The sequence below is a fragment of the Lycorma delicatula genome, chromosome 3, assembly GCF_047948215.1.
Source record: "Lycorma delicatula isolate Av1 chromosome 3, ASM4794821v1, whole genome shotgun sequence".
NCBI classification, from domain to species: Eukaryota; Metazoa; Arthropoda; class Insecta; order Hemiptera; family Fulgoridae; genus Lycorma; species Lycorma delicatula.
Window position 1 is genome coordinate 97,289,008 of NC_134457.1, and position 25,296 is coordinate 97,314,303.

A 25,296-nucleotide genomic window follows, 5' to 3' on the forward strand; every position below is an offset into this window, starting at 1 on the left:
TTAATTAATATTATTATTAACAGATGTTTCACAATATCTATTACATATACACATATGTAACAATGCTTATTAAATTACATATAAACATTTTTTAAAGAGTACATAAAATTTTATTTCCCTAACAACCTCTGATTTTTTTCATGTCTTTTTTTATTGTTATTATTGAATAATTATTTATTGTAAAAGTTTTTTTTACAATTACGGGTTAATAAATATTAATAAATCAATGTAATGAAAATAAGAAAAAAGTTAAAAAAAAATTTAATTAATTAAAATTTTATTTAGCTATAATTCTGGAACCAATGAAAATAAGTACCACTTATGATATCGTTGAAATGCTTTCAATGAGAGCTGATTACTTACTTAAGAAAAAATCCAAGATCCAAATTTTTGGAGATTTTTGGATTTTTTGGACACTTTTGGACTGGTCGATTGTAATCAAAAGGGGAGTTGGACAACTAATTATTACAACAGTTCTAAAACCAAAATTTCAACATTCTACGGCTAATAGTTTTTGAGTTATGCGAGATACATACATACGTACGTACGAACGTACGTACGAACATACGTACAGACGTCACGCCGAAACTAGTCAAAATGGATTCAGGGATAGTTTAAGGACTTGGGTTTGTCTAAAAGATATTTTTGAGGTATTTATTTGATGGGGTTGTTAAGTTCATTTTTACACGCGTAGATCGTCCTTTCTTTTTATCCTTCTTTCCTTTTTATCTCTTAGTTGAACTTATTTATTAAAATACATGCTGTTCTTAGGAAGGATCTATAATGCTAGATTATTAATGTCTTGAAATTTTGTGTAATCTAATGTAGAGAACAATGCTTTTGAAATAATCCAAGTATATTTTCCACTCTAACGGCTACAAAATGTGAAAAATTGGAATCATAATCTCTTCTGAAATATAAAATTAAAATATATAATAATGTTCATATTTACCATGATTGGGAGGAAAATAAAGTTTATATTTATGAATTACAAAGAATTGTGATTTTTGTACAACTTTACATTAGGAAACAGATTCCTTGGAAAACCAGACAAATATGAAGGAAGTAGTAACAGCAAATCAACAAAACCTTAGCACAGATCTATTGCATGTCTAAGCTCAAGAAATAGCAAAAGCAGGAAAGGATCAAGTAGGGTAAGAAATGGAGAGTAAAAGGGAAGGATCGATCTACTGAGGCCTAAGAAATAAATAAAAAATAGTATCCAAATAAATGTTTATGCAGCGAGGTTTACAGTTTCTATAATTAGTCAGATGATTAAGTTATCACCTTGGATTGGAGCAGCAAATAAAAAAGCTTTTACGTTCAGCTATTAAAATAAATACTTAATGTTAGTTTACCTAATTTATCAAATAGTTGTACGTAATATCCTCATGCTCCCTAAAGAAAAGCTCTAAATTATTCCTAAACTTTGTAGTAGTATCCAATTGAAATGTAAATCATTGAGCCAGATTCTCAGCGAGTGGTAACAGATCTACTTTTAAGTAAATCATCACTAACCAGTTCACAATTAAATTGGATAATAAAAACCCGTGAAAATTTATTGACTATTTCTATTTTTTGGGCCTTTCTTTTATGTGATATAACCGATTAGAAATTGAAAAATATATGAGAAATGCATGTTTGCGTTAAACTGAGATCTCCTGGTCATTTACATTACATTTTCAATGTGATTTTCCAACAATAGTTAAACCAATAATTTATAATGTCATCGTTCATAATATTCATACGTAATTTTGAATCGTTTTGATTATTTTTACCTAAAATTTAGAACTAAAAAAAATAAAAATAAAAACACCTCTATTATCAATAGAAATTTAAATAAATGTATTATTAATTATACTTGGAAACATTATTAACTCCATGTAAAATACGATAGAAATTATTACTAATACACACATGCAATTTATTTAAGCTTTTTTCCCGTAAATTAATCCGTTATCTCCTTATTAATCCTCTTGAAAAAGAAAGTTATTTAAAAATAAATACCATTTACTAAAATAATAAATGTAGTATAATCTATATACTTTTAACATAGTAAGAAGTCTGACCCGGCAGTACTTACTACTCGAACAAATTGCTGGGCCAGACCAAAAATATATATGGTGCAATTAGAACCAAGAACTTGAAAGCCTCTCAACGATAAAACCTTTTACAAACCCTTACATTTTCTTACATCGCTTGCTACATTATTATGGCCCATCTCAATTGTTATGCATGAAGATAAGTTGTTTTGCTTGTAGTATATAATGTAGACTAAAATTGTTATAAATTATACAAATTTTCATGGGAAAATTTATAAAGTAAATTATGTTATAAATTGTTTTCCCGTAATAACACTGCAATGGAATAAGGAGCTAAAAATACGGTATGAAGAAAAATAAATAAATTTTTAATAGAACATCAGTTTTACAACGGTTAATTTCAATTTTATTGTGCGCTAGTAAAAAAAAATGTAAAAGATCTATATAATTATACTGTTAACGCAGCGATTTATTGATAATTAACTGATCAAAGCAGAGTTGTAGGATTCCAAACAATATTTTTTGTCAACTTCAGTATTAGCTGTTTATCCTTGAATTCCCAGACACCGCTGGCTGTTAATATTGCCTACCACGTTACTATTGTCACCTGCTTTACCCTGTTTTACCACAAATAACCAAAATTCCCGTAGATTATTGAACTTTCAATAAATATATTCGATTGTACTGGCTACTTTTGTTTTTCCTATCAGTTTCCCTGTAACTTATACACCCTCCCGAGCATGCACACATGTTCGTACACACATTAACTGTCAAATTATCTCTCGTTTTCAGAAAATGGGAGCAGCTCTTAGTCATATAATAAGCTGATTTATATCTGAGAGTAAAATTAAGTCTCTACAATCAAATGTTTCTTCCAATAGACAGACAATAGCAACTGGAAAAATTATCAGCCATAGACAATATTTTTCGTCAGATAACGTTGCAAAACAAACAATAACGATTGCTGTTGTTTCGAAGCCAGCTAAAAAAACTCAAATCATGATTTCTATAAACGAAAGCGTAAAAATGGAGCTATTAAAAGAATATCGAGAAGAGTGCTGGAAATTAGAATAATTGTAATTAAGTAAATATGTTTTTGAAATTAAACCTATTGATTCATTTAAAATAGAACGTAATAAAACACAATTATCTCGCGTATTATTTTAATTTAAAGACGTGCAGGTATACAGATCAAGAAAATTCCTCTTTTTTGTTGGGGGGAAATTAAAATGCAATTTCCTTCTTTCCCCATCTCTTTCTACCAGCATACATACCAGTATTTACTTCATACGCGTATTTTATCTTTATAATTTTGTATTTGTATATGAAATTTTTTTTTATATGTTTTTCTAACTAGATCAGGTGAAAATTTTAAAAGACCATCAACAAGTAAAAGTTTTTTAATGTGATCATAAAAATACACTGATTGTATGTTGCATTAATATTACTACTATTGTATCCATAAATAATCCATTATACCAATTTATGTTTTAAGCTCTACTTGTTAAACTTATCATTCTTGGAACCAAACCAAAAATCTCTTTGCCCAAAGAAAGTTTAAAGACATGATGATAAAATACAATTACATCATGACTGAAATGTTAAGTTATTGAAATATTTTTCGTAATGATTTATTTTTAAATATTGTGAGAACATATTCAATCGAATTATAAAAATATCAAGAGGAAAAAATACATAACTTTAAATAATATTTTATTTAATTCTGATACCTTTTGCTGTACATTTCATTTTTTCTCAGTTATTTGCCTCTTATGATACATCCTTTTTTTTCCTCTCTACTCCCCTGGGCCGGTTCGACTGGTTGGTATTTCGCCACCCACAGGATGCCACCATTTTCAGCCACCAGTGTCTGGTTACTCAAACGGGCCTTCCCACCTACCGGCTATAATTCCGACATGGAGGTCGGCCCGCCGGTCAGCTCTTTTGAATTTTTTACTTTTTATGCCCAATTTTGATAGCACGCCATACCATGTATTGTCGTGACGTGGTGTCGGGTCTTTTCATGTACTTCATTCACTTCATTTCCCTACTCTCCCCTGGTGTCCCCAGCAGATCATCGAGGCCGCCACACCTAAGCCTTGTGCCCTCTCTACTCCTAGCGTAGCGTGCCCTCTCTACTCTACTCCTATGATACATCCTAGCGTACTTTAAGTTTACCAAAATACAAATATTACAATTAAAAACGCTGGTGTCAAAAAATATTCCACGCTATACTTAAATTTTATTAAATTATATCTTTGTATATTAGAAAAATAAATAAGTGAGAAAGTTTAAAATTATAAATTAAAGAGTTACCCCATGAGCAGTCCTGTTTTAACTATTATATCAGCAACTCAGTACAAATGCACGAAGCAGAATATTTATATAGTTAGCTGTGGATCGGTTGACTAGTGTTTTAATGCGTGTTAATTTATAAATATTGATTACAATGTACAATTATATTTGTAAAAACATGAGTTGTGTACTTTGTAAGTGTAAATTTCATTTAAAATATTGCGCTTGGACGCGAATATTTAATATTAACAATGGTATTTTCCAACAAACTTATTCGCGCTATTATTACACGAGACTTATCATTATTAACAATTATATCGATTCTTATATGCCCCTCTGACTTCAGAGAAGTAGATTCTGTTATGGAAACCAATGATATTGTTAATGTAGCAGTAAAGTCGACGACTGAAACAAATGTGTTGTGTAATGACACCGTCCTCGTAAAAATAGTTAGGAAATACAAAGTTATGATACTGCTAACCAAAAATTAATTTATCCAAGAAAGGAGCAAGCTGTCGTAGAGGATAAAATTGAAGATGTACTTAGTAATTACAATGCAGTTTTAGGATAATTACTTGCATAAAAATGTTGTATTTTCATCGAACATTACTATAAGTAGGGTATGTATTTATCTTTCATCCAGTAACCTTGTAAAATCGCTTACTGACAAAGATTCTAAGATTAATATTGGAAACCACATCTTAGAAAGCTTAAAGTGCAGGAACTCAGAACCAATCATTGAAGAAATTTATAATATTCTTTCAAAAATAAATAAAAATAAATAAATTCGTTTGGATACCAAAAGTAATTTAGTCATTTCCGGTAATGAAGAGGCTGATGAAGCAGCTAGAACAGCCTTATTAAATGGAAATCAAGTGATTTTCATAAGCCTAAACTATTTTGTAAAAGAAACTTGGAGAAAACTGAAAATTCAGTGGAAAAGAAATTGTTAAGTCCACCCGCGAGTTTTCATAAAAACAGAGAAAAGATATTCAAAAAACCATTCGTTCCTTACAATAGACATCAAATCATTGTAACACGACTAAAGATTGAGCACAGTAGAATCACCCATGTCCATCCACTTAACTCCTCTCCAACATACTGTCAGATATATAATGTTCCATGGACAACCCACATTTTAGAATGTTCAGAATTCACGGGTGGTCACAGCAACTAGAATTGAGTCCAAATAAGAAGTTACTTAGTAAAGAGTGTGACATCAAAACCACTTTAAAATTTTTATGTAATATTAAAATAAATAATTCAATCAAGTTTCCTTTTGTGTTTAAGTAACAGTTGGTGTAAAATAATTATTAAATCTAGAAATTTTACTCTACCTTGATCTGCTCCTGTTTGAATCTTTCTAACATTTGCTTTATATTATTATAGTTTTGCTCTCTCAGTAAAGACTATTTAATCTATATCGCTTATTTATTGATGTTATACCCCACTGTATATCATACAGTGCTTGTGAATGTAGTTTAATTATTAAACAATTTTTGTTGAATTCGAGCTTTTTTTTTTTAATTATTAAGTTTAAATTTTGGTAGTAGTTTATATAGCAATAATTTAATGTAAACTAGCTATTGACATTAATTGTTCATTCGACTATTAATAAAAATAATTTCTTTTTAAAAATCCATGAAGCTTACATAATTATCGTCCCTTATATAGATACCTGACACGAAATTTATTAAATTAAAATTTAATTTTAAAAATTTAGTCTATGGTATGGAGCCATTACTCGGAGAGAGGTTCAGTTTGAAAATAATTAAGTAGTAGTAATGAAATGAATACATATAAGTTTTTTTTATTATTAAAAGACTAAAGGATTTTATTATTTAGTTATTAAAATCAAAAATTGAATTTATATTAAAAGCAGATGAACCAAGAAGAAAGATATATTTAAATTAAGGGAAAAAAATTTCTTAGTAACAAGCAAGCCTATTAGATGTTTACATTTTTTGAAACGGATTTGAAAAATTTGTTTTAAATATATGTAAGAAATAACATTACTACAATAAAATACAAATAAAAAAAGCTTTAAAGGTTGGAGAAATGAAATCTTTTTAAAAAACCTTTCGCAGTAGCAGAAGCTTGAAAAATAGAAAATCCAGGAACTATTTCTGCTTTAAAGTTTACATAAGAGGAACAAAAAGATATCGAGAATTGAAGGGTCTACTGGAGAGACAAACACTCAGAAATAGTGAATTCACAATTTCCCTGATGATGTAATTCTATTTCTGATCTTCTCCTCAAAGAATCGATCAGTTTGAATTGGATAGACAATAGAGTATCATTCTAAAATGAGAAATTTTTCAGAAGATTCTAGCTGCGATTAACGCCGTTCAAATCAAATTATGGAATATATCATGGAAAAGTTAAGGATAAATAATAATTTTCAGTTACTTTACTTTACTTTGATTTGGTAAAAATAAATAATAAATGAAACTTTAGACTAACTGTAAGAGAAGAGAAGCAGATGGCTAAGAAAATACTCAGGTAATAAAATGGTAATCATTTGAAATATGATATTAATAAAAAATATTGAAAATTGGGTTGATAAATGGCAAAATATAAATATTGTCGCTTGTTCGTGGTTCGACAAGGATACTGAGAGATTAATACGCGCAAAGATTCATTATAAGTACAATTTATTGTTCTCAAATATATAAAATAAATAATAATAAATATAATATAATATATAAAATATTAATTCAATTCAAAGGTAAAAAGAATCGATTTAATAACAATTAATTTATTAATACCAAAATATAGTTCGATTTATTAAAAACTTTATAACGACTAAAAGAAACTAATATTGAATTAAAAATAAGATAACAGTAAAAAAATCTGCAATTCACTTTCAGCAAGTATTATTTACTTTTACTGTTCATAGAATTACCTAAACTTTATGAACGAACAGAAAGCTGTCACTTTCATTACTGTTCACAAATAACTCACTGAATAGCTTCTTTTTTCCAACCATTGTTCAAAATGTAATACTCGTGACGCAGTCTTTACTCGTTAACAACACTTATTGTTATCGCTTTTATCGCACTCTGTACTGAACTCGAACTTGAAAAACTATTAACTATTCTCCGCTAGTCCCTGACAGTGTTTATATCTTCTGACTTACTCTACCACTACCCGACCGTCCATTTGATTGTTCAATCGTAATAATTTTCATTGTTCGCACATTCTATGCTTTTCTACAAATACTTTTCTAGAAAAAAATCTTTTTTCTGTTCCTTCTAAATTCTTCTTTTTTTTTATCTTCTTTCCCTTTCTTCTATCAGGAGGCTTCTCTATCCGTTACAGTGTTTCTTTTAAACAAATTGGAAAAGAGGAAAATTTTACAAAAAAAGAAAAAAGTTGTGGGTCACATGTATTTACTTATCCTAGATTTGTTAATTTAATTTTAAAAATTATAATAAAGCGTAGGTGGTATAAAATATAAAGGAAAGAAATAGAATAAATGAAGCAGATAATTGGGTAAGTGGAACATAACAGACTTTTTGTTGTTGAAAATATTCGTAGAAGTGGCTTAGAATAATATATTAAATGGAGCAGGTCAATAATTTCAGTAATAATAATAAATGGTAAAATCATATTTTTATTCCACATGATAATTACAATTGCACGTATGAAGGATCAACAAAACCCCCAAAAAAACCTACAAATGAATTTTGTTGTCTGGGTTTTTTCTGTTCGTAAGTTCTCTGAAATAACAATAAAACCTTACTGTTACAAGCATTTTAATGTATTAAGTTTGCGCCTAGAAAAGTTATAAATAACCATGTACGTTATTAAACGGAGAAGAAAACGACAAACATTAAAAAATTATATCAGATAAATATGTACATTTGTAGATATATTCGGAATTTTTCTATTATTTTAACGACAACAAAATGGTTAACATTACATTTTTGTTTACTTTCAAATACAAAAATTATTTTTTTTAATCTAACAAAAGTAATTTTAACACATCATTAATTTATCAAATAGAAAACAATTTTAACCAACTCGGTAACTCAATTGATATAGCAGCCGACTTTCATCCCAAAGGATCCGGGTTGGAGTTAGGTTATCTTCTTACCAACAGAAAGATATTTTTTTTAACTATTCTAGTAAATCCACCTATTTTTTGCCTTGTATTTAATACAATCCATATTAAGCCACACGATTGGCTTTTTATTGATGTAATAGTCCAAATCTTAAGATACATTATCCGAGTATATAATGAATCCAGTATAAACTGTAATATATTTTATAGCATTTTTTTAAATTAAACTATATAAATCATAAATTTAAATATATTAAGTTATTAAACTAACTTATTTCTTCACACAATCTTTAACTTTCGATGTTCTAAAGCAAAGTTTAAAACAACAATCAACAAGTTCCTGCTACGTTTTAATATGGCACAATTTCAAACAACTTAGATTCAAACAAGATTTGGAAAAGTACACTTACTACTTTATTTATTAAAGCAACTTTTTGAATTCGATTTTTATTATATTTTAATTTATTTCATTCGTTTTTTAAAATTTTTATTAAATAATGATAACCTATCATTATATAAATTCACGAAGGAAAGAAATCTGTTTTCTTTATAAAACTAGTACAATAGTATGTAATGAATTATAAACAGAAGTTTTTATGGACCAGCATAGTTCTAAATGAACAATGAAGGCGGTTTATATAAATAATATAATAAAGCTAATATTGAATTTTAAAATTTATACACATTCTCCGTTTATTATTAATATTCCACATAAGTAGGTGTATTTTACACATACATTTGTATACCCCCAATTAAAAAATGTAATATTTAAATTATTTTAAATTCACTTGAGCCTAATCTATAGTATCTCCATTAGTTGAACTATATATTGATAACTAACACATCAACGATCAAGATATACGATCCAAAAAAACTGCTTAATCAAGACTAACTTCCCAATACCTGTATTGTTTACCCGGTTTATGCCGGTTTCTTTACCAAGACCCAGCGATGACATAATAAAACTGTGTGCGCCCGGAGCTTTCAAGAACGCCACCGAGCCACATACTCAGTCACACTCGATACAAAAAAAGCCCCACCCTCCCGTGAGGCCCACAAAAACAGCGAATGCCAACAATCAGTTGATTCTATCAAGCGATTGACCATTGTACTTTGTACCATTGAGCGATTGACCATTGAGCATTGTACTTAGTAACGCTTTGCATGCCTGATCTCCTCGACCGCCATTTCCACAAGACTGTTACTTTCACAAGTCTTTGACTCAACCTTATGGACGGCAACCCAGGACGGCTTCCCCCTAATGGACCTCCTCCCCTTCAACCGGAGTCAAATTTTCACCCAGTGAAGGGGGGAAATCCCTGGGCTGATTTTGTTCAGCCATAGTTCAAACAAAAAAAAAAAAAAATATAAATAAACGAAATCAGTTAATTAATTTCAGTCAGTGATTCAAATTAATTCAATCAACCAATTGTCCAATTAACTACAATATTCGGAAAACACAAATAAAGAGTCTTTAAGTATAAATAAAATCATAGTTCAAAACATTGATAAAAACACTGAGAGAGGGAATTTATTTCTCAAAATTTCCCTGCTTGAAACTGCTGATAGAAAAATTAAAATTTTTCTAGGTCTATAAGCATGTAAAGTTTGAGTTAGGTAACTACCTAACACCAACCTTCGTGGTGCGAGTGGAAGCGTCTCGGCCTTTCATCTGAAGGTCCCGGGTTCGAATCCCGGTCAGACATGCAATTTTCACACGATACAAATCATTCATCTCATCCTCTGTAGCAATAGCTAACGGTGGTCCCGGCTTTAACTACCTAACATGAACGTAAACAAACCGAAAAAATAATAAAACCAGTTGGGTTACTAATCAACATGCCTTAGTTACCCTAAGCCAAAATACTAAAATAAAGTTTAATATCACAAAAAAACACCAAATTAAACCACGAAACGGCAAATAACTACAAAACGACTGTTAATATGAAATTACAGACCAACCAAACGATACAGGACACTAATTATTCCGTAAGAAAAGTTACCAGTACGGCACAAAGTAACAAAAACAAAAAGAAAAAACACAAGAACGTAGAATAACTAAATGAAACACGAACGAAACAACGAATAACAAAAAGAACAACAACAAAAATGTGAAAACGAAGACACAGTGTGCATCCAAAAACAGAGCAAAAATAACACGTCTGACTTACAGATCTCAACCTACCTCGATCCGGTTTTTTTTTGAGCTGAATAATTGATGGCGTGTGTGAAAATACCATGCCTGACCAGGATTCGAACCCGGGACCTCCGTATGAAAGATGGCGACGCTTCCAGTCGCGCCACAGGATCCCTCGTTAGTTATAGTAACCTAACTGTACGTTTCTACATTAACTTTTAACACACATTTAATGTTGAACAATACAATAACGTTTTTTAGATCATTCTATTTTTGTAGTTATTGTACTAGTAAATGGTTTTTATAAGTATAAAATCCACTTGTTATAAAACAATGCTATATTTATAAATTTATATTAATTTAATTCTTTTTTACAAAATACAATTCTTAACAAACGTAATTAACAGTTTCAATTCAATGTTATTCTGTTTTATTTTTTTCAAACAAATATATTTTAGAAAGATTTATGACAAGCATTTTTATAAATTATTATTTTTTACTCAAACTCATATTAATGGTACCTGTATTAACTAAATTTATTATTATTATATCTGTTTTAACTGCGTAAAATAATTAAATTTTAAAAATAAATTATTCTACTTTTCATCGCCAAACGCAAGCATATTACGCTAATTTTATCGCTTAGCATAGAGATAATATAAAAACAGTATCAACTGGATCATTATTGTATATACCCACACAAAAAGTTAGCACTTAATTTATAAAGCATCGATTTAAATTAATTAAAAAGAAGAAGAGTTAAGTGATTAACTTGTAATCTAATTGTTATTTAGATAACAGTAATTTATAATTTAAAAAAAAGAAGAAACTAAACTGGCAAACGAGTTAATCAGTTCTACTTATAATAGAAACTGGAAAACAGCAATTCTGAAAAAAAGAAAAGTTCTTTAACATCAAAGAACGCCAGCGATCGATATAACTTTACAATAGTTTTAACGGACACCAATGTTGGAACGAATAAAGCCTATAGCTATATATATTGTGACTTTCTCTCTTTTACAACACCGTGGTGGTGAAAAGTAATTAGGTATTAATTCAAAGTCGAAATACGAGAGAATTGAAAATTACATTACATTATGATGCAATCATCGCTTTTGTCCAATACGAATAGTAGCTGTTTCCATTAGCTGTACAATTTCTCACAAAACCCAATTAGGTTTTTTTGTTAAAGAAAAAAAATATATTTCTTTAATTTTCGTTTTTAAACTTTAAATAGAAATAGGTTAAACAAAATATCAGATATTAAAAATCGTCATGTTACGTACTTTATAGCCCTTCATTGAATAAAGGGCTGCCCTATAAGCTATCAAATGCAACAAAAAAAATTAAAAATATGAATGATATTTTACAAAAAAAGTATTTCAAATAAAAACTAAAATTAATAATAATGAACTAAATTTTATTGTATTTTTTTTTAGAGAAAAATATTCGTTTGGTATTTTTATACTAAAAAAAGTAAGATTCGTTTTAAAATATGTACGTATAATATATAGACAATATTCTAACATTTTTTCTAACCATTTCCCTCTTTTACTATTTTATTTTCATTGAAACTCTTATTGTATCATTTCTTAATATATTCAATAAAAAAAAAAATAAAAATAAAAATTCTTCAATTATACCTACTACCCCAAAAAGAAAAGCAGTACAACCACTAAAAAAACTGACGTAAATTCTAAAATTTCTGATAAGTAAATATGAAGTAACAGAGAGCTAACATTTATATTTTTAAATATCAAAGAAAAAAAGGTATAACGTATTCCCTTTTTTTTAATAAAAACGATAATTAATAATCGTCCCGACTCCAGTTTAGATAGTGCGTATATTCCACAAAAAATCAGTTACATTTTTATATTACAGGTATCTATTACTTATTTCTCTCTTTGTGTTTTTTCCTGCAATACTTTTAAATTGCAATAGAAATTTTTACAGAGTAACTTTCCTGAGAGTATTAACTCTTCATTATGTAGCAAACCTCTAACTTAAATAAAGACCAGTTTTAATTTTTTTTATATAATCAAAGCCTCTCTGCTCTTAACTATCTCCAAATTTAAATTTGGTTCAATGTCTCTTGATTTTTAAGAAAACTGCATAAAAGAAAATTAGTAGCCCAGGAACGCCTCTTCACTATCTACCCTGTTTAATATTTTTACAATAGAATACAAAAAGCGACACTTATCTGCCCTATTGGTGAAACTTACTGGCACAATCATATATGTTTACAGTTTAAAGTTCAAAAGCTTACATAGTAACAAAACCAAAAGGTTGTTTCTTGAATGCCAGTTACAAAAAAAAAAAAAAAAAAAAAAATCACGGGTAGAATTGATTACTAAGAACTAACAAAGTTCTTCATAACCTGTTTCACAGCAATTTCAGAACTTTGGGCAACACTTTAATATTTCGTGTCAAATATGAAATTATGCCAATCTCTGGAGCGGAGTGGTACCATCTCGGTCTTTCATCCGGAAGTCCCGGATTTGAATCCCGGTCAGGAATGGAATTTTTTATTCGTCACAAATTTCCGCTTTCACATTACCACAAACAAGCTTGTTTTTAAGTTTCTGTTGCGAATTAATTCGTCTGAAAAAAATACGGTGTTAAACACACCTGTTACATCAGAATGAATCTTTACTACCCTGCGTACGAAAGTAGTTGCCGAATAAAATCAGCAACTAGTTTAACTGTAGTCGCTGATTTTATTTCATTGAAACCTACACACTTAGAGAACACGGTACCAGTGAAAGTTGCTATTTTTAAAAATAAAAGAAACTGATACCACTAGGAGTTGCAAAGAGTTTTTACTACCGTAATACTAGTCACAACTTGATACGTTTTACAGAAAATGACATTCAAATGATTCTAAAATTATTTTTAATACATTTCTCTTCCCCTTGAAAATTTTAATTTCTTTATATATATATATATATATATATATATATATATATATATATATATACACACACACACACAGCGTCTTTATAATAAGATATTACTGACAATTACGCAGTATCTGCCACTACTGAACGATTTAATTAAACTTTTCCAACTACTCATTAGAGCTCCAAACTAAGCATTGCTCATGCACTGAATAAAAATAATCCCTTTCGACACTCTGGAAGGCGGAGGTAGATTTCACCGGTGCTAAGAAGGGGATAAAAAAATTTCCACGTTAAAGTTAAGAAAAACTTCAAATTTACTCAATACAACAATGGTTGCATGTGAAAAAATTTCAAATATTTAGTGGTGATATCAAATAATTTTACTTAGATAAGTTTTATGCCCTTATCCATAGAGTAGTAGGAACTTAAACGAATTCAATGTTTTATTTAATAAGAAAGTAATAGCGATATTTCGTTTTTTCGAAAAAACTCTCCCATTTCCAACCCATGGTCAGTGGTTCGATTTTGGCCGTTAACAAATTCGAACGAGATTTTGAAACGAGTTATTTTTAAGGAACAATTTGAAAGTGATTTGCGGAAAATTACGGCAGTTATCGTGACCAAAAGAAGTGAAATATGTATGTATATATATATATATATATATTTAAATGTATTTATAAAATTCTGAGCTGACGGTGGTTTTGGGGTCTGGGGGATGTAAAATTTGAAGATATTCAAAATTTTCCACAAGTAGAATCATGGTAACCATTACAATGGGTAGCTTTCTTATGAAATCTGTCTAAACAATTGAGATCCTTTACTGCTTTCAACTACCTAGCATCAAGGTAAAATTCCATTAATTGAATTAATTTCATAATATTAACTTCTCAATAAACTGAAGTATAAAAAGAATTTAATTTTTATTTTAGGTTCTTCATTATTTAATAATATCTTTTGCAAAAAATTTCCGAAATTTTGGAAGATATCTTTATTAAACTACATAAGTACCCATAAAATATAAATCTTCAAGTCTGCTGCATCCCTCCTATTTCTTATAAATGTTTTACTTTTAGTTGAACTTTATTTAAAGACTATTTTATTTACAAAAAAAAACGTGTTTTGTTAATTTATTTTTCTTTTTCTATTCAATTTTAGATTTTACTTTTTTCAATGTATTACCAGAAATCATGGAAACTTAGTTTTGCTTATCTGTGAAATGCTACCTTTATGTATAAGAATAGGTTTGGAGTTGTGAGGTTAATATCTTTTAGGATGGGAGTAAATTACAACTTGTTTTATATCGTGTGTTATTCAGGATATCCTCACTTAGAGACGACATTTCTTATATAAAGTTGTAAAAAATGTCAAAGGTATTTGAATTTTTGTGTATTTTTTAAATATATTTCATAGCTTTAAAAAAAATCCCTTCATTTAATATTTCCTCATCCCTTCCCAATTAATACAATTATTTTTTATTTATATATTTGTTTTGAAGAATTATTTTACCTTAGAAGCTTACAGAGAAGCTTATAGATGGGAATATATAAATGGAATTTTGTAGCGTATGAAAAATACGATGCCTGAATGTGATACGAACCCGGTACCCCCGAATGAAAGGTCGAATTGCTACCACCCCGCCACGGTAAATATTTGTTTTTTAATATTAAATCAATAATGATAATTAAATAAATAGGACAAAGATTATTTCCCATATATTTGAGACAAAAAGACGTTTTTAAGTGAAACATGATATTGTAGAAACACTACATTAAATCGATGCTCTCTCCTCTAGTCGAAAAAAAATGTGTAATTTACAAACTCAGAATGGAATATTCTGTTTACGTCAGGAAAAAATAAATTAATTTTATACTCCAAACAAACAAATCACTGAAAAGAAGTAAAACAAATTTAAATTAATGTAGAATCCATGAGATTATTTCAATTTATTGTCAATTTGTAGTTAAATTTATTGTCAGTGTTATATAATCATTCAATTACGATGTAAACTATTTTTGCTAAAAAATAATTTTAGCAATTATATTTGTAAAAGATACCAGCTCTAATTCAAATTATATAACAGAACCACGTTCTCGTATAGTGACGTCCTTTTTAGAGAGTTTAAAGTGTAAATATGTTAATTAATATTAATTAATTGATATTTATATTATGTTATTAATATATTATGTTATTAATATATTATGTTACTTAATAAGTATTGTAGTATTGAGGCCTTTTCTTCTCACGTGTATTGGAAGTGTAATAGATTTTAATAATTGGGAAATTGTAAATTGTTTTAAGGTGAAATTGTGGTAATTGTAGTTCTGAACATAAATTTCGGTAACAGTTCATTCCCTTTAGATTATGATCCTGAACATGTTCCAATACCTTCCAATAATAAATTATTAAAACAATAATACTGGACTCTAATCTTACATCCAATAATGTTTCTATACAATTTATCGATTAAATATACCTTAAATGGCAATCGATTTTTCCATTTCACTAACCTGTTTCTTATAAAAATTAATTTTATAAACCCTACCTTTACGTTTTAAAATAATTTCATAAAAATATAAATCATTATCATTCAACCAATCTTATTGTTGAAGACGTCCAAATCCAGTAGAGAATTAATCTTTCTGTGGATAACTCTTCCTAGTATGTGTGAACTTATACTGCGCTTACCTTAAAATAATTAATAGTTAATAAAAAAGCAAATCTTTTACCAGTATTGTGGATGGAAATAAATGTAAAACATGCAACACTTTATAGTATGTTGAAAAATTGTTGTGGAAACACCAAATACTTGTATCAAAACAGCATAAACAAAATCAAATATTTTACTGAGTATTGAGAAACAGCTTTATTTTGTATCTAAAATGAAAACAGATAGTATGTGAATAATGATGAAAAACGCTGAAAGTCGTAGTTTTAGTCTAAATATGTTTATAGAATAAATATGCATCTGGCAAAATAAATACACCTGATGTTCTCTTTTTACTTGGATAGAGGTTTAATCTTCAGTTTATCCTAACTTGCTATATGGAATACAGTCATTATTTATAAAATCAAGTTTCTGTGAATTAAACATGCTTTTTACCTTCCTTTTATGCGGTTCTATCATGATGTCGATAAATGTATAACGCAAGCTTTAATGAGCATATTTTCTGTTCTCAAGGCTACAACAGAGATGTTTATGATTTCTGTGTTTCAGTTATTAACATTATTAGTAATATTGTTGTTATTATTACTATTATTTATCACATGTTTATTTTGTTACAGCATTATTATCAAATACCTTACGTACATACCAAGTTGCTGCTTGTCACGATCAGATAGTGACACTGAGATGTCCCCCGGGTACATGTATTTCTGTACAACTGGCACAATACGGAGATTCCAGTCCTCACCTGTCAAGCCTGTGTCCAAATCGTAGCAACGCTTCTTGTCCCTGGCAGGGTATACTACAGGTCGGTTTAGTATTTAGTCATAAATTGTCATTATAAATTAGGTTTATTTGTATAAATAATTAATGTAATTAAATTGACTAAATAAATTATTATTAAGGATTTAATAGACTTAAAATTTTATTCACTTTATTGTCGATAAAAAAATTAAATTAAATTACAATAAAATAAAATTTTATGAAAGAAATTAAAAATTAATGATTGCTTAGATACTTAGGAGAAAACAATATTTAATACTGAAAAATACTTCACTATTTTAAAAAGACATAAAAACAGATATAAAGGTAAAAGTAATATACAGAGTTAACATTGAAAAAATCTGTATTGTATTTATGTAATCTTCAATTTCATTTTTTAAATTTAAAAAGCCTAATGGATTCTAACTACATATGGTAGGGAGATATTTATAAAAGAAAACCTAGATACGAAGAAAATTAAAGTTATCTTTTAAATGTAAAGATACCAGAAAATATTTTAAATACAATTTAATTAAGACACTTTTGCTTGATCTAAAATTATGTTTTAACTGTCTGTTTCTATACAATAATTATTTTATTGTGTGGTAACATACATCATTGTTTGAATTTACAATTTTATCATTAATTATTTTTGTGACAATATGAATAACATTATTTTTTCAGGTTATAAATTTATGTAATTTTAAATCTTCATTCAAGTCAGGGCTTTTGTAATACTTGTACATAAAAAAGAGCAGCCGTAACTTCAATTAAAAAAAATTAAACTTGATCGAGACACAGGACAATTGGTCTAGAAAGAATTTTTATAAATATTTGCAATTTTTTTTTTTTTTTGTTTGGTACTGGTATATACTTTTTCGTCTTTTCTACTTTTAATTAATCTCACCTTTTTAATTTCTCGTTTCTCTAAAACTAACAGTCTAAAGATATTAAGAAATTTGAAAAATCAAGAAATCTTAAAATTTTAATTATAATCTATCATTTTAAGAAGAAGTTATATTTTATTACAAAAATTTAATTAAAATTTTCTTTGGTTTTTTCAAGATCGTTCATATTATTACAACTCATTTTTCAATAATGCAATTTCCTACAATCGTGAAAATCTAAAATAAAGAAAACTATATAAATTTTTGAATGAAAAGAAATAGCTACTAGAGAACTTCGATTCACAGAATTGTAATACAAAAAAATGAAAGACTATAACGTTATTAAGGCATGATTTTTTTTTGTTGTAAAAGTCTCTTATTTTATAAGTCATTATAAAATATTAAAAAGAAAGAAATATGAAAAATATAAGGAAACTGAAAATTGAAGAAGAAATTTTTAAATGCTTTAGAGTAAGGTATGAGTATAAGCCTGCAAAAAAAAATCTCGAATACTCAGAATAAAGATATTCGGTTTTTATTTTTAAAGAACCGTTATAATTTTATTTTACTAATTTTATATTTTTATACCTACATGAAACTCCTACTTAACTAAGGTACCTCTCATTGCGGAATAACCGTTTTGTCTTGAAAAATATCCATATTTATTTTTATAAATTGTTTAATATTTAAGAAAATGCTCAATAAATTTTAATAGATTAAAAATTTAAGATCCAGTTAAATGTTTTTCTGTTATGTTAAATATAAGATCTTTCTTTTCCTTCCCTTGATATTTTTTTTTTTATTAAAAATCATGCATGAATTTATATTCATCAAATATTTCGTTTATATTTTCAGTAACTAGAACGTAGTGAACAAAATAGTTTTATCTTAAATTAAATTTGGATTTTAGAAAAAATAAATTACAAATGTTATAAGAACTTTCTATAAAATGATTATGAAATTTAAATCTAACTGTTACAGTAATATTCAATAACTACGACTGATACTGACAATAACTTGCACATCAAATAATAAACTGTTCAAGCACATTCAATCATTCAAAAAAAAGCAACCTCTAAAAGGATGTTTTGTTGTTTGAATTGAAGCTACGATGTTCATCAAAATTTAATTGTTTTGAACTTAAATGGAATAGTTTAGTAAACATCAGATATCTGATCCCTTAGTTTCATGAAGGGTTTTCAATGTTCAATCAACGAAGTGAATCCTATGAAATTTTAACTTCCCAGGTGCTACATTTCTTAATATAGATATACGAGAGTGTATGTATAGTTCATTACGTTGATTCTACTATACTTAAAACGATTAATTGCTCTCTGCATAAGATAAATGGTATGCACTCGGAGTTCCTCTTTGGGATCAAATAACGTAATTTTTATTTTCATTCCATAATAATGTGAGAGGAGTAGATAATTTTTCTTTGAATAAATCTATCCTTACAACTTACATAAAGATCAACAATTAGGTTACTTGCTTTAAGTCGGTTACTTGCTTTCTGCGACTGAATTTTCCAACAACTTTGGGTATAAAGGTTAAAGGAGCTATGCTAACTAAATAATAAGTCTTCAGCATCAATCTTGGCTTTAGGTATCAAATTTAAAAGAATTTACATAGTCACGTCTATTTTTTTTTTTTTTTTTTGTATACGAAGCTGCCTCCAAAACTGGTAGTATTTTCTCCTGCCGTGAATTGCCAACGCTGAAGTTATGTAATATTTATTAAATTTTATTTCTTTTGATAAATTATACTTCATACAAAAGATCAACACAAACATAATTGTTCAATATGAGCACCATTTGGCTCACGGCACACATCCAGCCGATAAGAGAGTTCATCTCATTAATTAGCAACTCTGGAGTAATTGATGCGACAGCTGCTTCAATCCTATGTCTCAAGTCGGATAGGTCAGCTAGTAACGGTGGCAAATACACTTAATCTTGCAGAAACCCCCACAGAAAAAAATCGCACAGGGTTATATCAGGCGAACGTAGAGGCCACGGCAAACAAGCCCTGTTTGTTCCCCGGCGACCAATCCAGCGGTCAGGAAGAATTTAATTCAACCAATCATGTACAGAGTTATGTTAGTGAGGAGCCAACCATCTTGTTGTCAAATAAAGTTCTGTGGTTCGTTCTGGAGTTGAGGAAAGAGCCATAGTTTTAGCATATAAGGATAGTTCATTCCAGACTTGCTCCCGTGAGAAAAAACGGCCTGTAAACTTTTTTTTCTCCCATATCTAGGAGGATGAACCAGCTAACCCATTGCACACCCTCAGAGGTTGCCTTTGCCTCTAATCTACTGACACCCCGCGGGAACCGGCTATGCCGTTCCCGCACAGGTCGTTCACCCAGTAGGCCGGTATTGGGTCTTTTATATGCCTGCCTCTAACCGTAACCCCTCCCTAGGGAGGGATCCAGCCGGGTCTCGGTCTTTATTTTATTATCCTGAACTCAGGAGGTCCCCGGTCAGTCATCAAGAGTGGTCCATCTCAGCGAACCACCCTTTCATGAGCAGAACTGTCCCTGTAAGACCCTACCTCCAGGTTACCCCGTTTCACTCAACAGCTTCTCGTTCCTTAGTCTTTATAATATTCGTGACTAAGGTTGCTACGGCGTTCCATTCACGATGTCCCTTTAACATGTATTGTACGGTATTATCCGGTGTCAGCCCTTAAATGGCCCATGTGTGCCTCAGTTTGTACCAGTGGTGAAACAAGTATATCGTGTGTTCAACGGTATCTATTTCTTCATAGTATTGGCAAACCGATTCGGGCCTTCTGCCCCGAATGGAGGTAAGCCCCAAACCCTCCATGCCCAGTCAACAACTGAGAGAGACGGAAGCCCACCTCCCCATGATTTCTGGAGACCCACGAGTCAATTCGTGGAATCATCTTTCTTGTCCAACAACCGGTATTTGAAGCTTGCCAGTATGTCTGCCATTCTTCCAACATCTGATTTCGGGCTTCTTTGCGCAGCACACCATGTCGTATCCTTTTCAACATCAGGACGCGAAGATGTAGAGGGGGAACTACCGCTCGGGGGAAGATGTAGAGGGGGGAATGCACTCGGGGGGATCACCCCGAGTACATTCTGTGAAACAGTTTTGTAAGCCGATATTACGCTTATATTCATCCTACGCTGTAAAAATGAGACCCGTTGAAGGTTTCGTTTTTTACCAAAAGCCTCCGTCCAAGCCGGAACAGCATAGTATATTATTGACGTGGGTACGGACATTATCAGTTTTCTCTTAGAGGGGCTTGGTCCCCGGTAATTACTCATCAGTCTTTTTATTTCCCGATGACAGTTTCTGCACGTAACCGATTACATTATGTAATCAGTTTTTATGCAACCATACGCCTAAGTATTTACCGTGTCGGTTGCAGGGATGTCCATATCACCTACTCGGACGATTATGTTTCAGAGCCTACGACGGCCAGTTAATGCTGCGTTGCAGCCTTAGTGGGCGCTAACATCAACCCTTTGTCTGACAGCCATGCCTGTATTTTGATGATCACGGCATTTTCAGAATACCCTGAAACCAGTAAAGTTATGTCATCTGCATATGTCACTAGTTCTACGTCTCCATCGAACTCGGTACGTATCAACCCATTGAAAGCTAAGTTCCACAGAAGTGGTTCAAGGACCGACCCCTGAGGAAATCCTGCGAATACTTCAACTGGGACGTCTCCCTCTTCAGTATTGACGTGCATCGTTCCGTGATGAAGATAAGAATTTATAATACTTCTGAGATATGGACTAAAGTTTTTTTCAATCAAGGCCTGATTGATAACCGGCCAGGGGGGTTTCCGAAAGCATATTTGACGTCTAGGAGAACAACCAATGGTATCCTCCGTCGATGCCGAGAACCACCCGTTCTTTCTCTGGCCCAGTTAATCACGTACTGCAGAGCGTCAACCGTGGATCTTCCTTTTACAAAACCGAATTGTTTGCGAGACAATCCGCTTCTCGTTTCCAGTCAGCCGCGAGTCTGGTGACAATCATTCGTTCGAATAATTTTCCAGTGGTATTTAACAGATATATCTGTCTGTATGTAGTTTCTCCTGCATTTTGGTCTTTGGTTTTCAGAATCAAGACTAATCTTGTGTCTTTCTAACAGTCTGGGATACCTGTAAACTTGCCGTCAGGATACGGTACAAAAAAACATTCAGTTTTGAGTAGTCTAGTTCAAACTGCAACATTTCGTGAGGATTTTCTGATTCCCAGAAACCCAAATTATGAGTGTTTACTTTTCCATTAACATGAAATACTGATTCATCAGTAAATACGACACAATAAAGAAAGTTTTCATTGTCACAGTGCAACATTTCATTTACGAAACTTGCACGCAAACCATAATCTGTAGGTTTTAGAGATTGTAACAGCTATAAATGTCGTGTATGCAGTTGTAAGCGTTTGCTTAGAACTCTCCACACAGACGTCACTGGAACTGCTAATTCTCGGTTAGCCTTCCTAACGGATTTCCTACACGTTCAATAATGTCTTCAAACACACTCGGTCGTCCTGTACTCTTCCCTTTATAAATACAACCAGTGGTTTCAAACTTGTTGTACCATTTACAAATGTTATTATCACTCGGAGGGATCACAACAGAACTTCAAACGGAACGGATGATGAATCGCAATTTACAAATTCACAATTTGCAAACTACAAAACACAGTACGCTTTCTGTTGGGGTCGCCATACTTCCTACTAGCGCTTTCAAGCGGAAGGTACAAACAGTTTACGAGCTTGCGTACAGCTAAAACTGTTTGCTCTTTTAAAAACTAAAAAGTTTTTAAAAGTTTAAAAACGTTTTTAAAAGTTTAAAAACTAAAAGAGCAACTAAAAAGTTGCTCTTTTATTTTGTGTTGCCATAGCTTCCGTAAGTTAGCGAAGAAGATCGTAATAGCGGTTTCGACTAAAACTTATTTAAGATAGATATCATGTAATCTACTATGAAGGTTGATTTAAATAATATTTTTTTTTTAATATACAGATATATGTTTTTAATTATCGTTTTACACTATAGTTTCATTAAAACTTACTGTATTGGTAACATGGAAGATTTAAAACTGAAGTTATAAAAGTTCTTGATATAATCTCCCTTTCCCTATTTTTAAGACAAGTTATTAAGCTCTAAACTTAGAGATAAATTTATAATCTTATTAATAACTAGACCGTGTAATTAGTCCGTGTCAAGAAAACTAGTGTTGAAACTTATTAATTGGAAAAACTACTAAAAAATATATCTCATTCATCACTCATGTCTATAAAACAAAATTCTTTCTTCAATAAATCGTTATTTTTATTGGATAAATATTTTAGATAAATTATTACTTTACTTACGAAATTTTACTGTATCTGTTAATTATTATTTCTTATGAAAATAATTTTAAAATATAAGAAAAGATCTCAAATGTTTAGTATAAAATATTTTCTGTTAACTGTATAAAGAAAATGAATTTGATATGGCATTCAAACTATAAAAAATATCAAATTGAACAGAATGGTTTATTATCTTTTAATTATAATTCTTAGTGACCAAACTAAGCCAAATTTTACTTTATTATTAGAAAAATTACATTTTTTTTATAATTATTATTTTAGATTTTTATTTATGTCATAAAATTTTTTATTGCTTTTACTATTTCATCAATGTTATGAGTTTGCATATTTCATAATATTACTTATATTAAGATGTGCCTTTTTATGTGTTTAATTTAGGTTTTTAATAATTTTGGTATATTTATGACTTCTGTCTATGAGGTACTTTCCTTCTGTCTTACAAAATATTGCGTTTATCTTCCTAATTTATCATTGCGTGAAACTGCATCCCATTTGTTTAACGTAGATTTTGTCTAAAAAGATATACAAAAATACTTTTATTTATCTATATAATTTTTAAATAAATTGTTTAGAGAATGCATTTATTTTAGTTAATGTATCAGTATTTATATACTGATGGTACGTATTGTGCTGAAAGCCTGGTAAAAATTAAAACAAGAGTTTCTAAATTTTAATAACTTAAATGTTTGCGAAAGCAAAAATATAATTTTTTAACTTTCACACATTACGTTTTATGTAAAATATATTATTACTATTTTTACTATTTATTTTTTTAAAAGATATAACTTATCTATTAGAAATTCTGCAGATGAAATAATGAGACACGTAACTCATAACATTTTTTTTGTTTAATGAGTATATTTCAATAAATTCAGTAACCAAAAATAATTTTGTTATTAATTTATTCTTTCAATGAAAAAAAAGTTGAAAGTTTATCAAAGTTATTGGATTTCAGTTGTCTTCTCACCAAAGTTTACTAATACAAACAGATAAAAACACAAAATTTGAGCGATAACTGTGTAATTACAAGAACAAAAACAAGCAAGTTAACGGTGTTATTAAAAGTGTTATGATTCTTATATCACTATAATAAAGATTCGTATCAGGTGATATATTATAGAACTTTTACTCTTCTTAAAGTATTACCCAGAGTCGTACGCAGAATTTTGTTAATGAGGGGTCATTATTAAAATTGTTTACAATTGAAATCTGTATTTGAAATGTTTTGTCTTATTATTATTATTATCATTATTATTATATCACGTTACGATATATTTATTTTACAATGTTCGAATATAATACATTCATGAATACTTAATAAAATCTTCTACAACGTGTTTTTTCACAGCCTTAGGCTACAATTCTTTTAATAACTTTAAACATCTATTTCATTTTGTATAATAGAAATGCTTGTGCCAGTGCCACATCATGCCATTATTACACTTACACTACACAATAATAATATATTTTAATCAACGGTTATTTCTATATGATAGGTAAAACATTTTACATAACATATAAAATCTATGGTAGCAATCAAATATAATGAAATGAATTTAATTAAACATAACTTGTCAGTATGGAACTCACCGAGGTTGAAGAATGAAATTGGCACTAATGATTCCACATTCCATGAAAGAATTTGAATAAAGAATTGAATGCAGTTGTCTCAAAAGTTCAAATCAGTACTCTACTATAGTGTATTATTGCTTTGAAAAATCATTGTTTAAAAAGAGTACTGTTAATTAAATTAATATAGTATTTATAATGTACGTAGCCTACAGTATATTATGTTACTACATTCGGAAATTTCAGCATTACAATACAATATCCAAAGGACGTTTCTTTTTCATTAGTTCATTTAACACATATTCTGCAATTGGAGTGTAGTTTCTATGTATGTTGAGGAGTGTTAATCCATTGAAATATGTATTTCCAGTAGAATTAAGCAAATATTTTTTTAGACGGCGTAATGTTGAGAAACATCGTTCATACGAACATGTGGACATTGGGAGTACAGCTACTATTTAAGTGAATATATTTGGCATTATGTTGGTATTGCACATAGTTAAACCATCTACGGCCGTTTTCGGTTCCCTCTAACTCAGTCTGAATTCGTCCCACCAAAAGCCTCTCGTATAACTTGCCGATCGTCGACAATGGACATATCGGTCTGTTTGATTG

The 25,296-nt window shown here is 29.8% G+C and overlaps 1 protein-coding gene across 1 annotated transcript in view; it reads left to right on the forward strand.

Moving 5' to 3' along the window:
* The window catches only part of LOC142320938 (protein eva-1 homolog C-like), a 718,303-nt gene that overhangs the window by 486,189 nt on the left and 206,818 nt on the right, over positions 1 to 25,296 (forward strand). Inside the window, exon 3 of the mRNA XM_075358924.1 lies at positions 16,723 to 16,910. Coding sequence (XP_075215039.1) covers positions 16,723 to 16,910 — 188 coding nt within the window. The remainder of the gene's footprint in view (positions 1 to 16,722; positions 16,911 to 25,296) is intronic.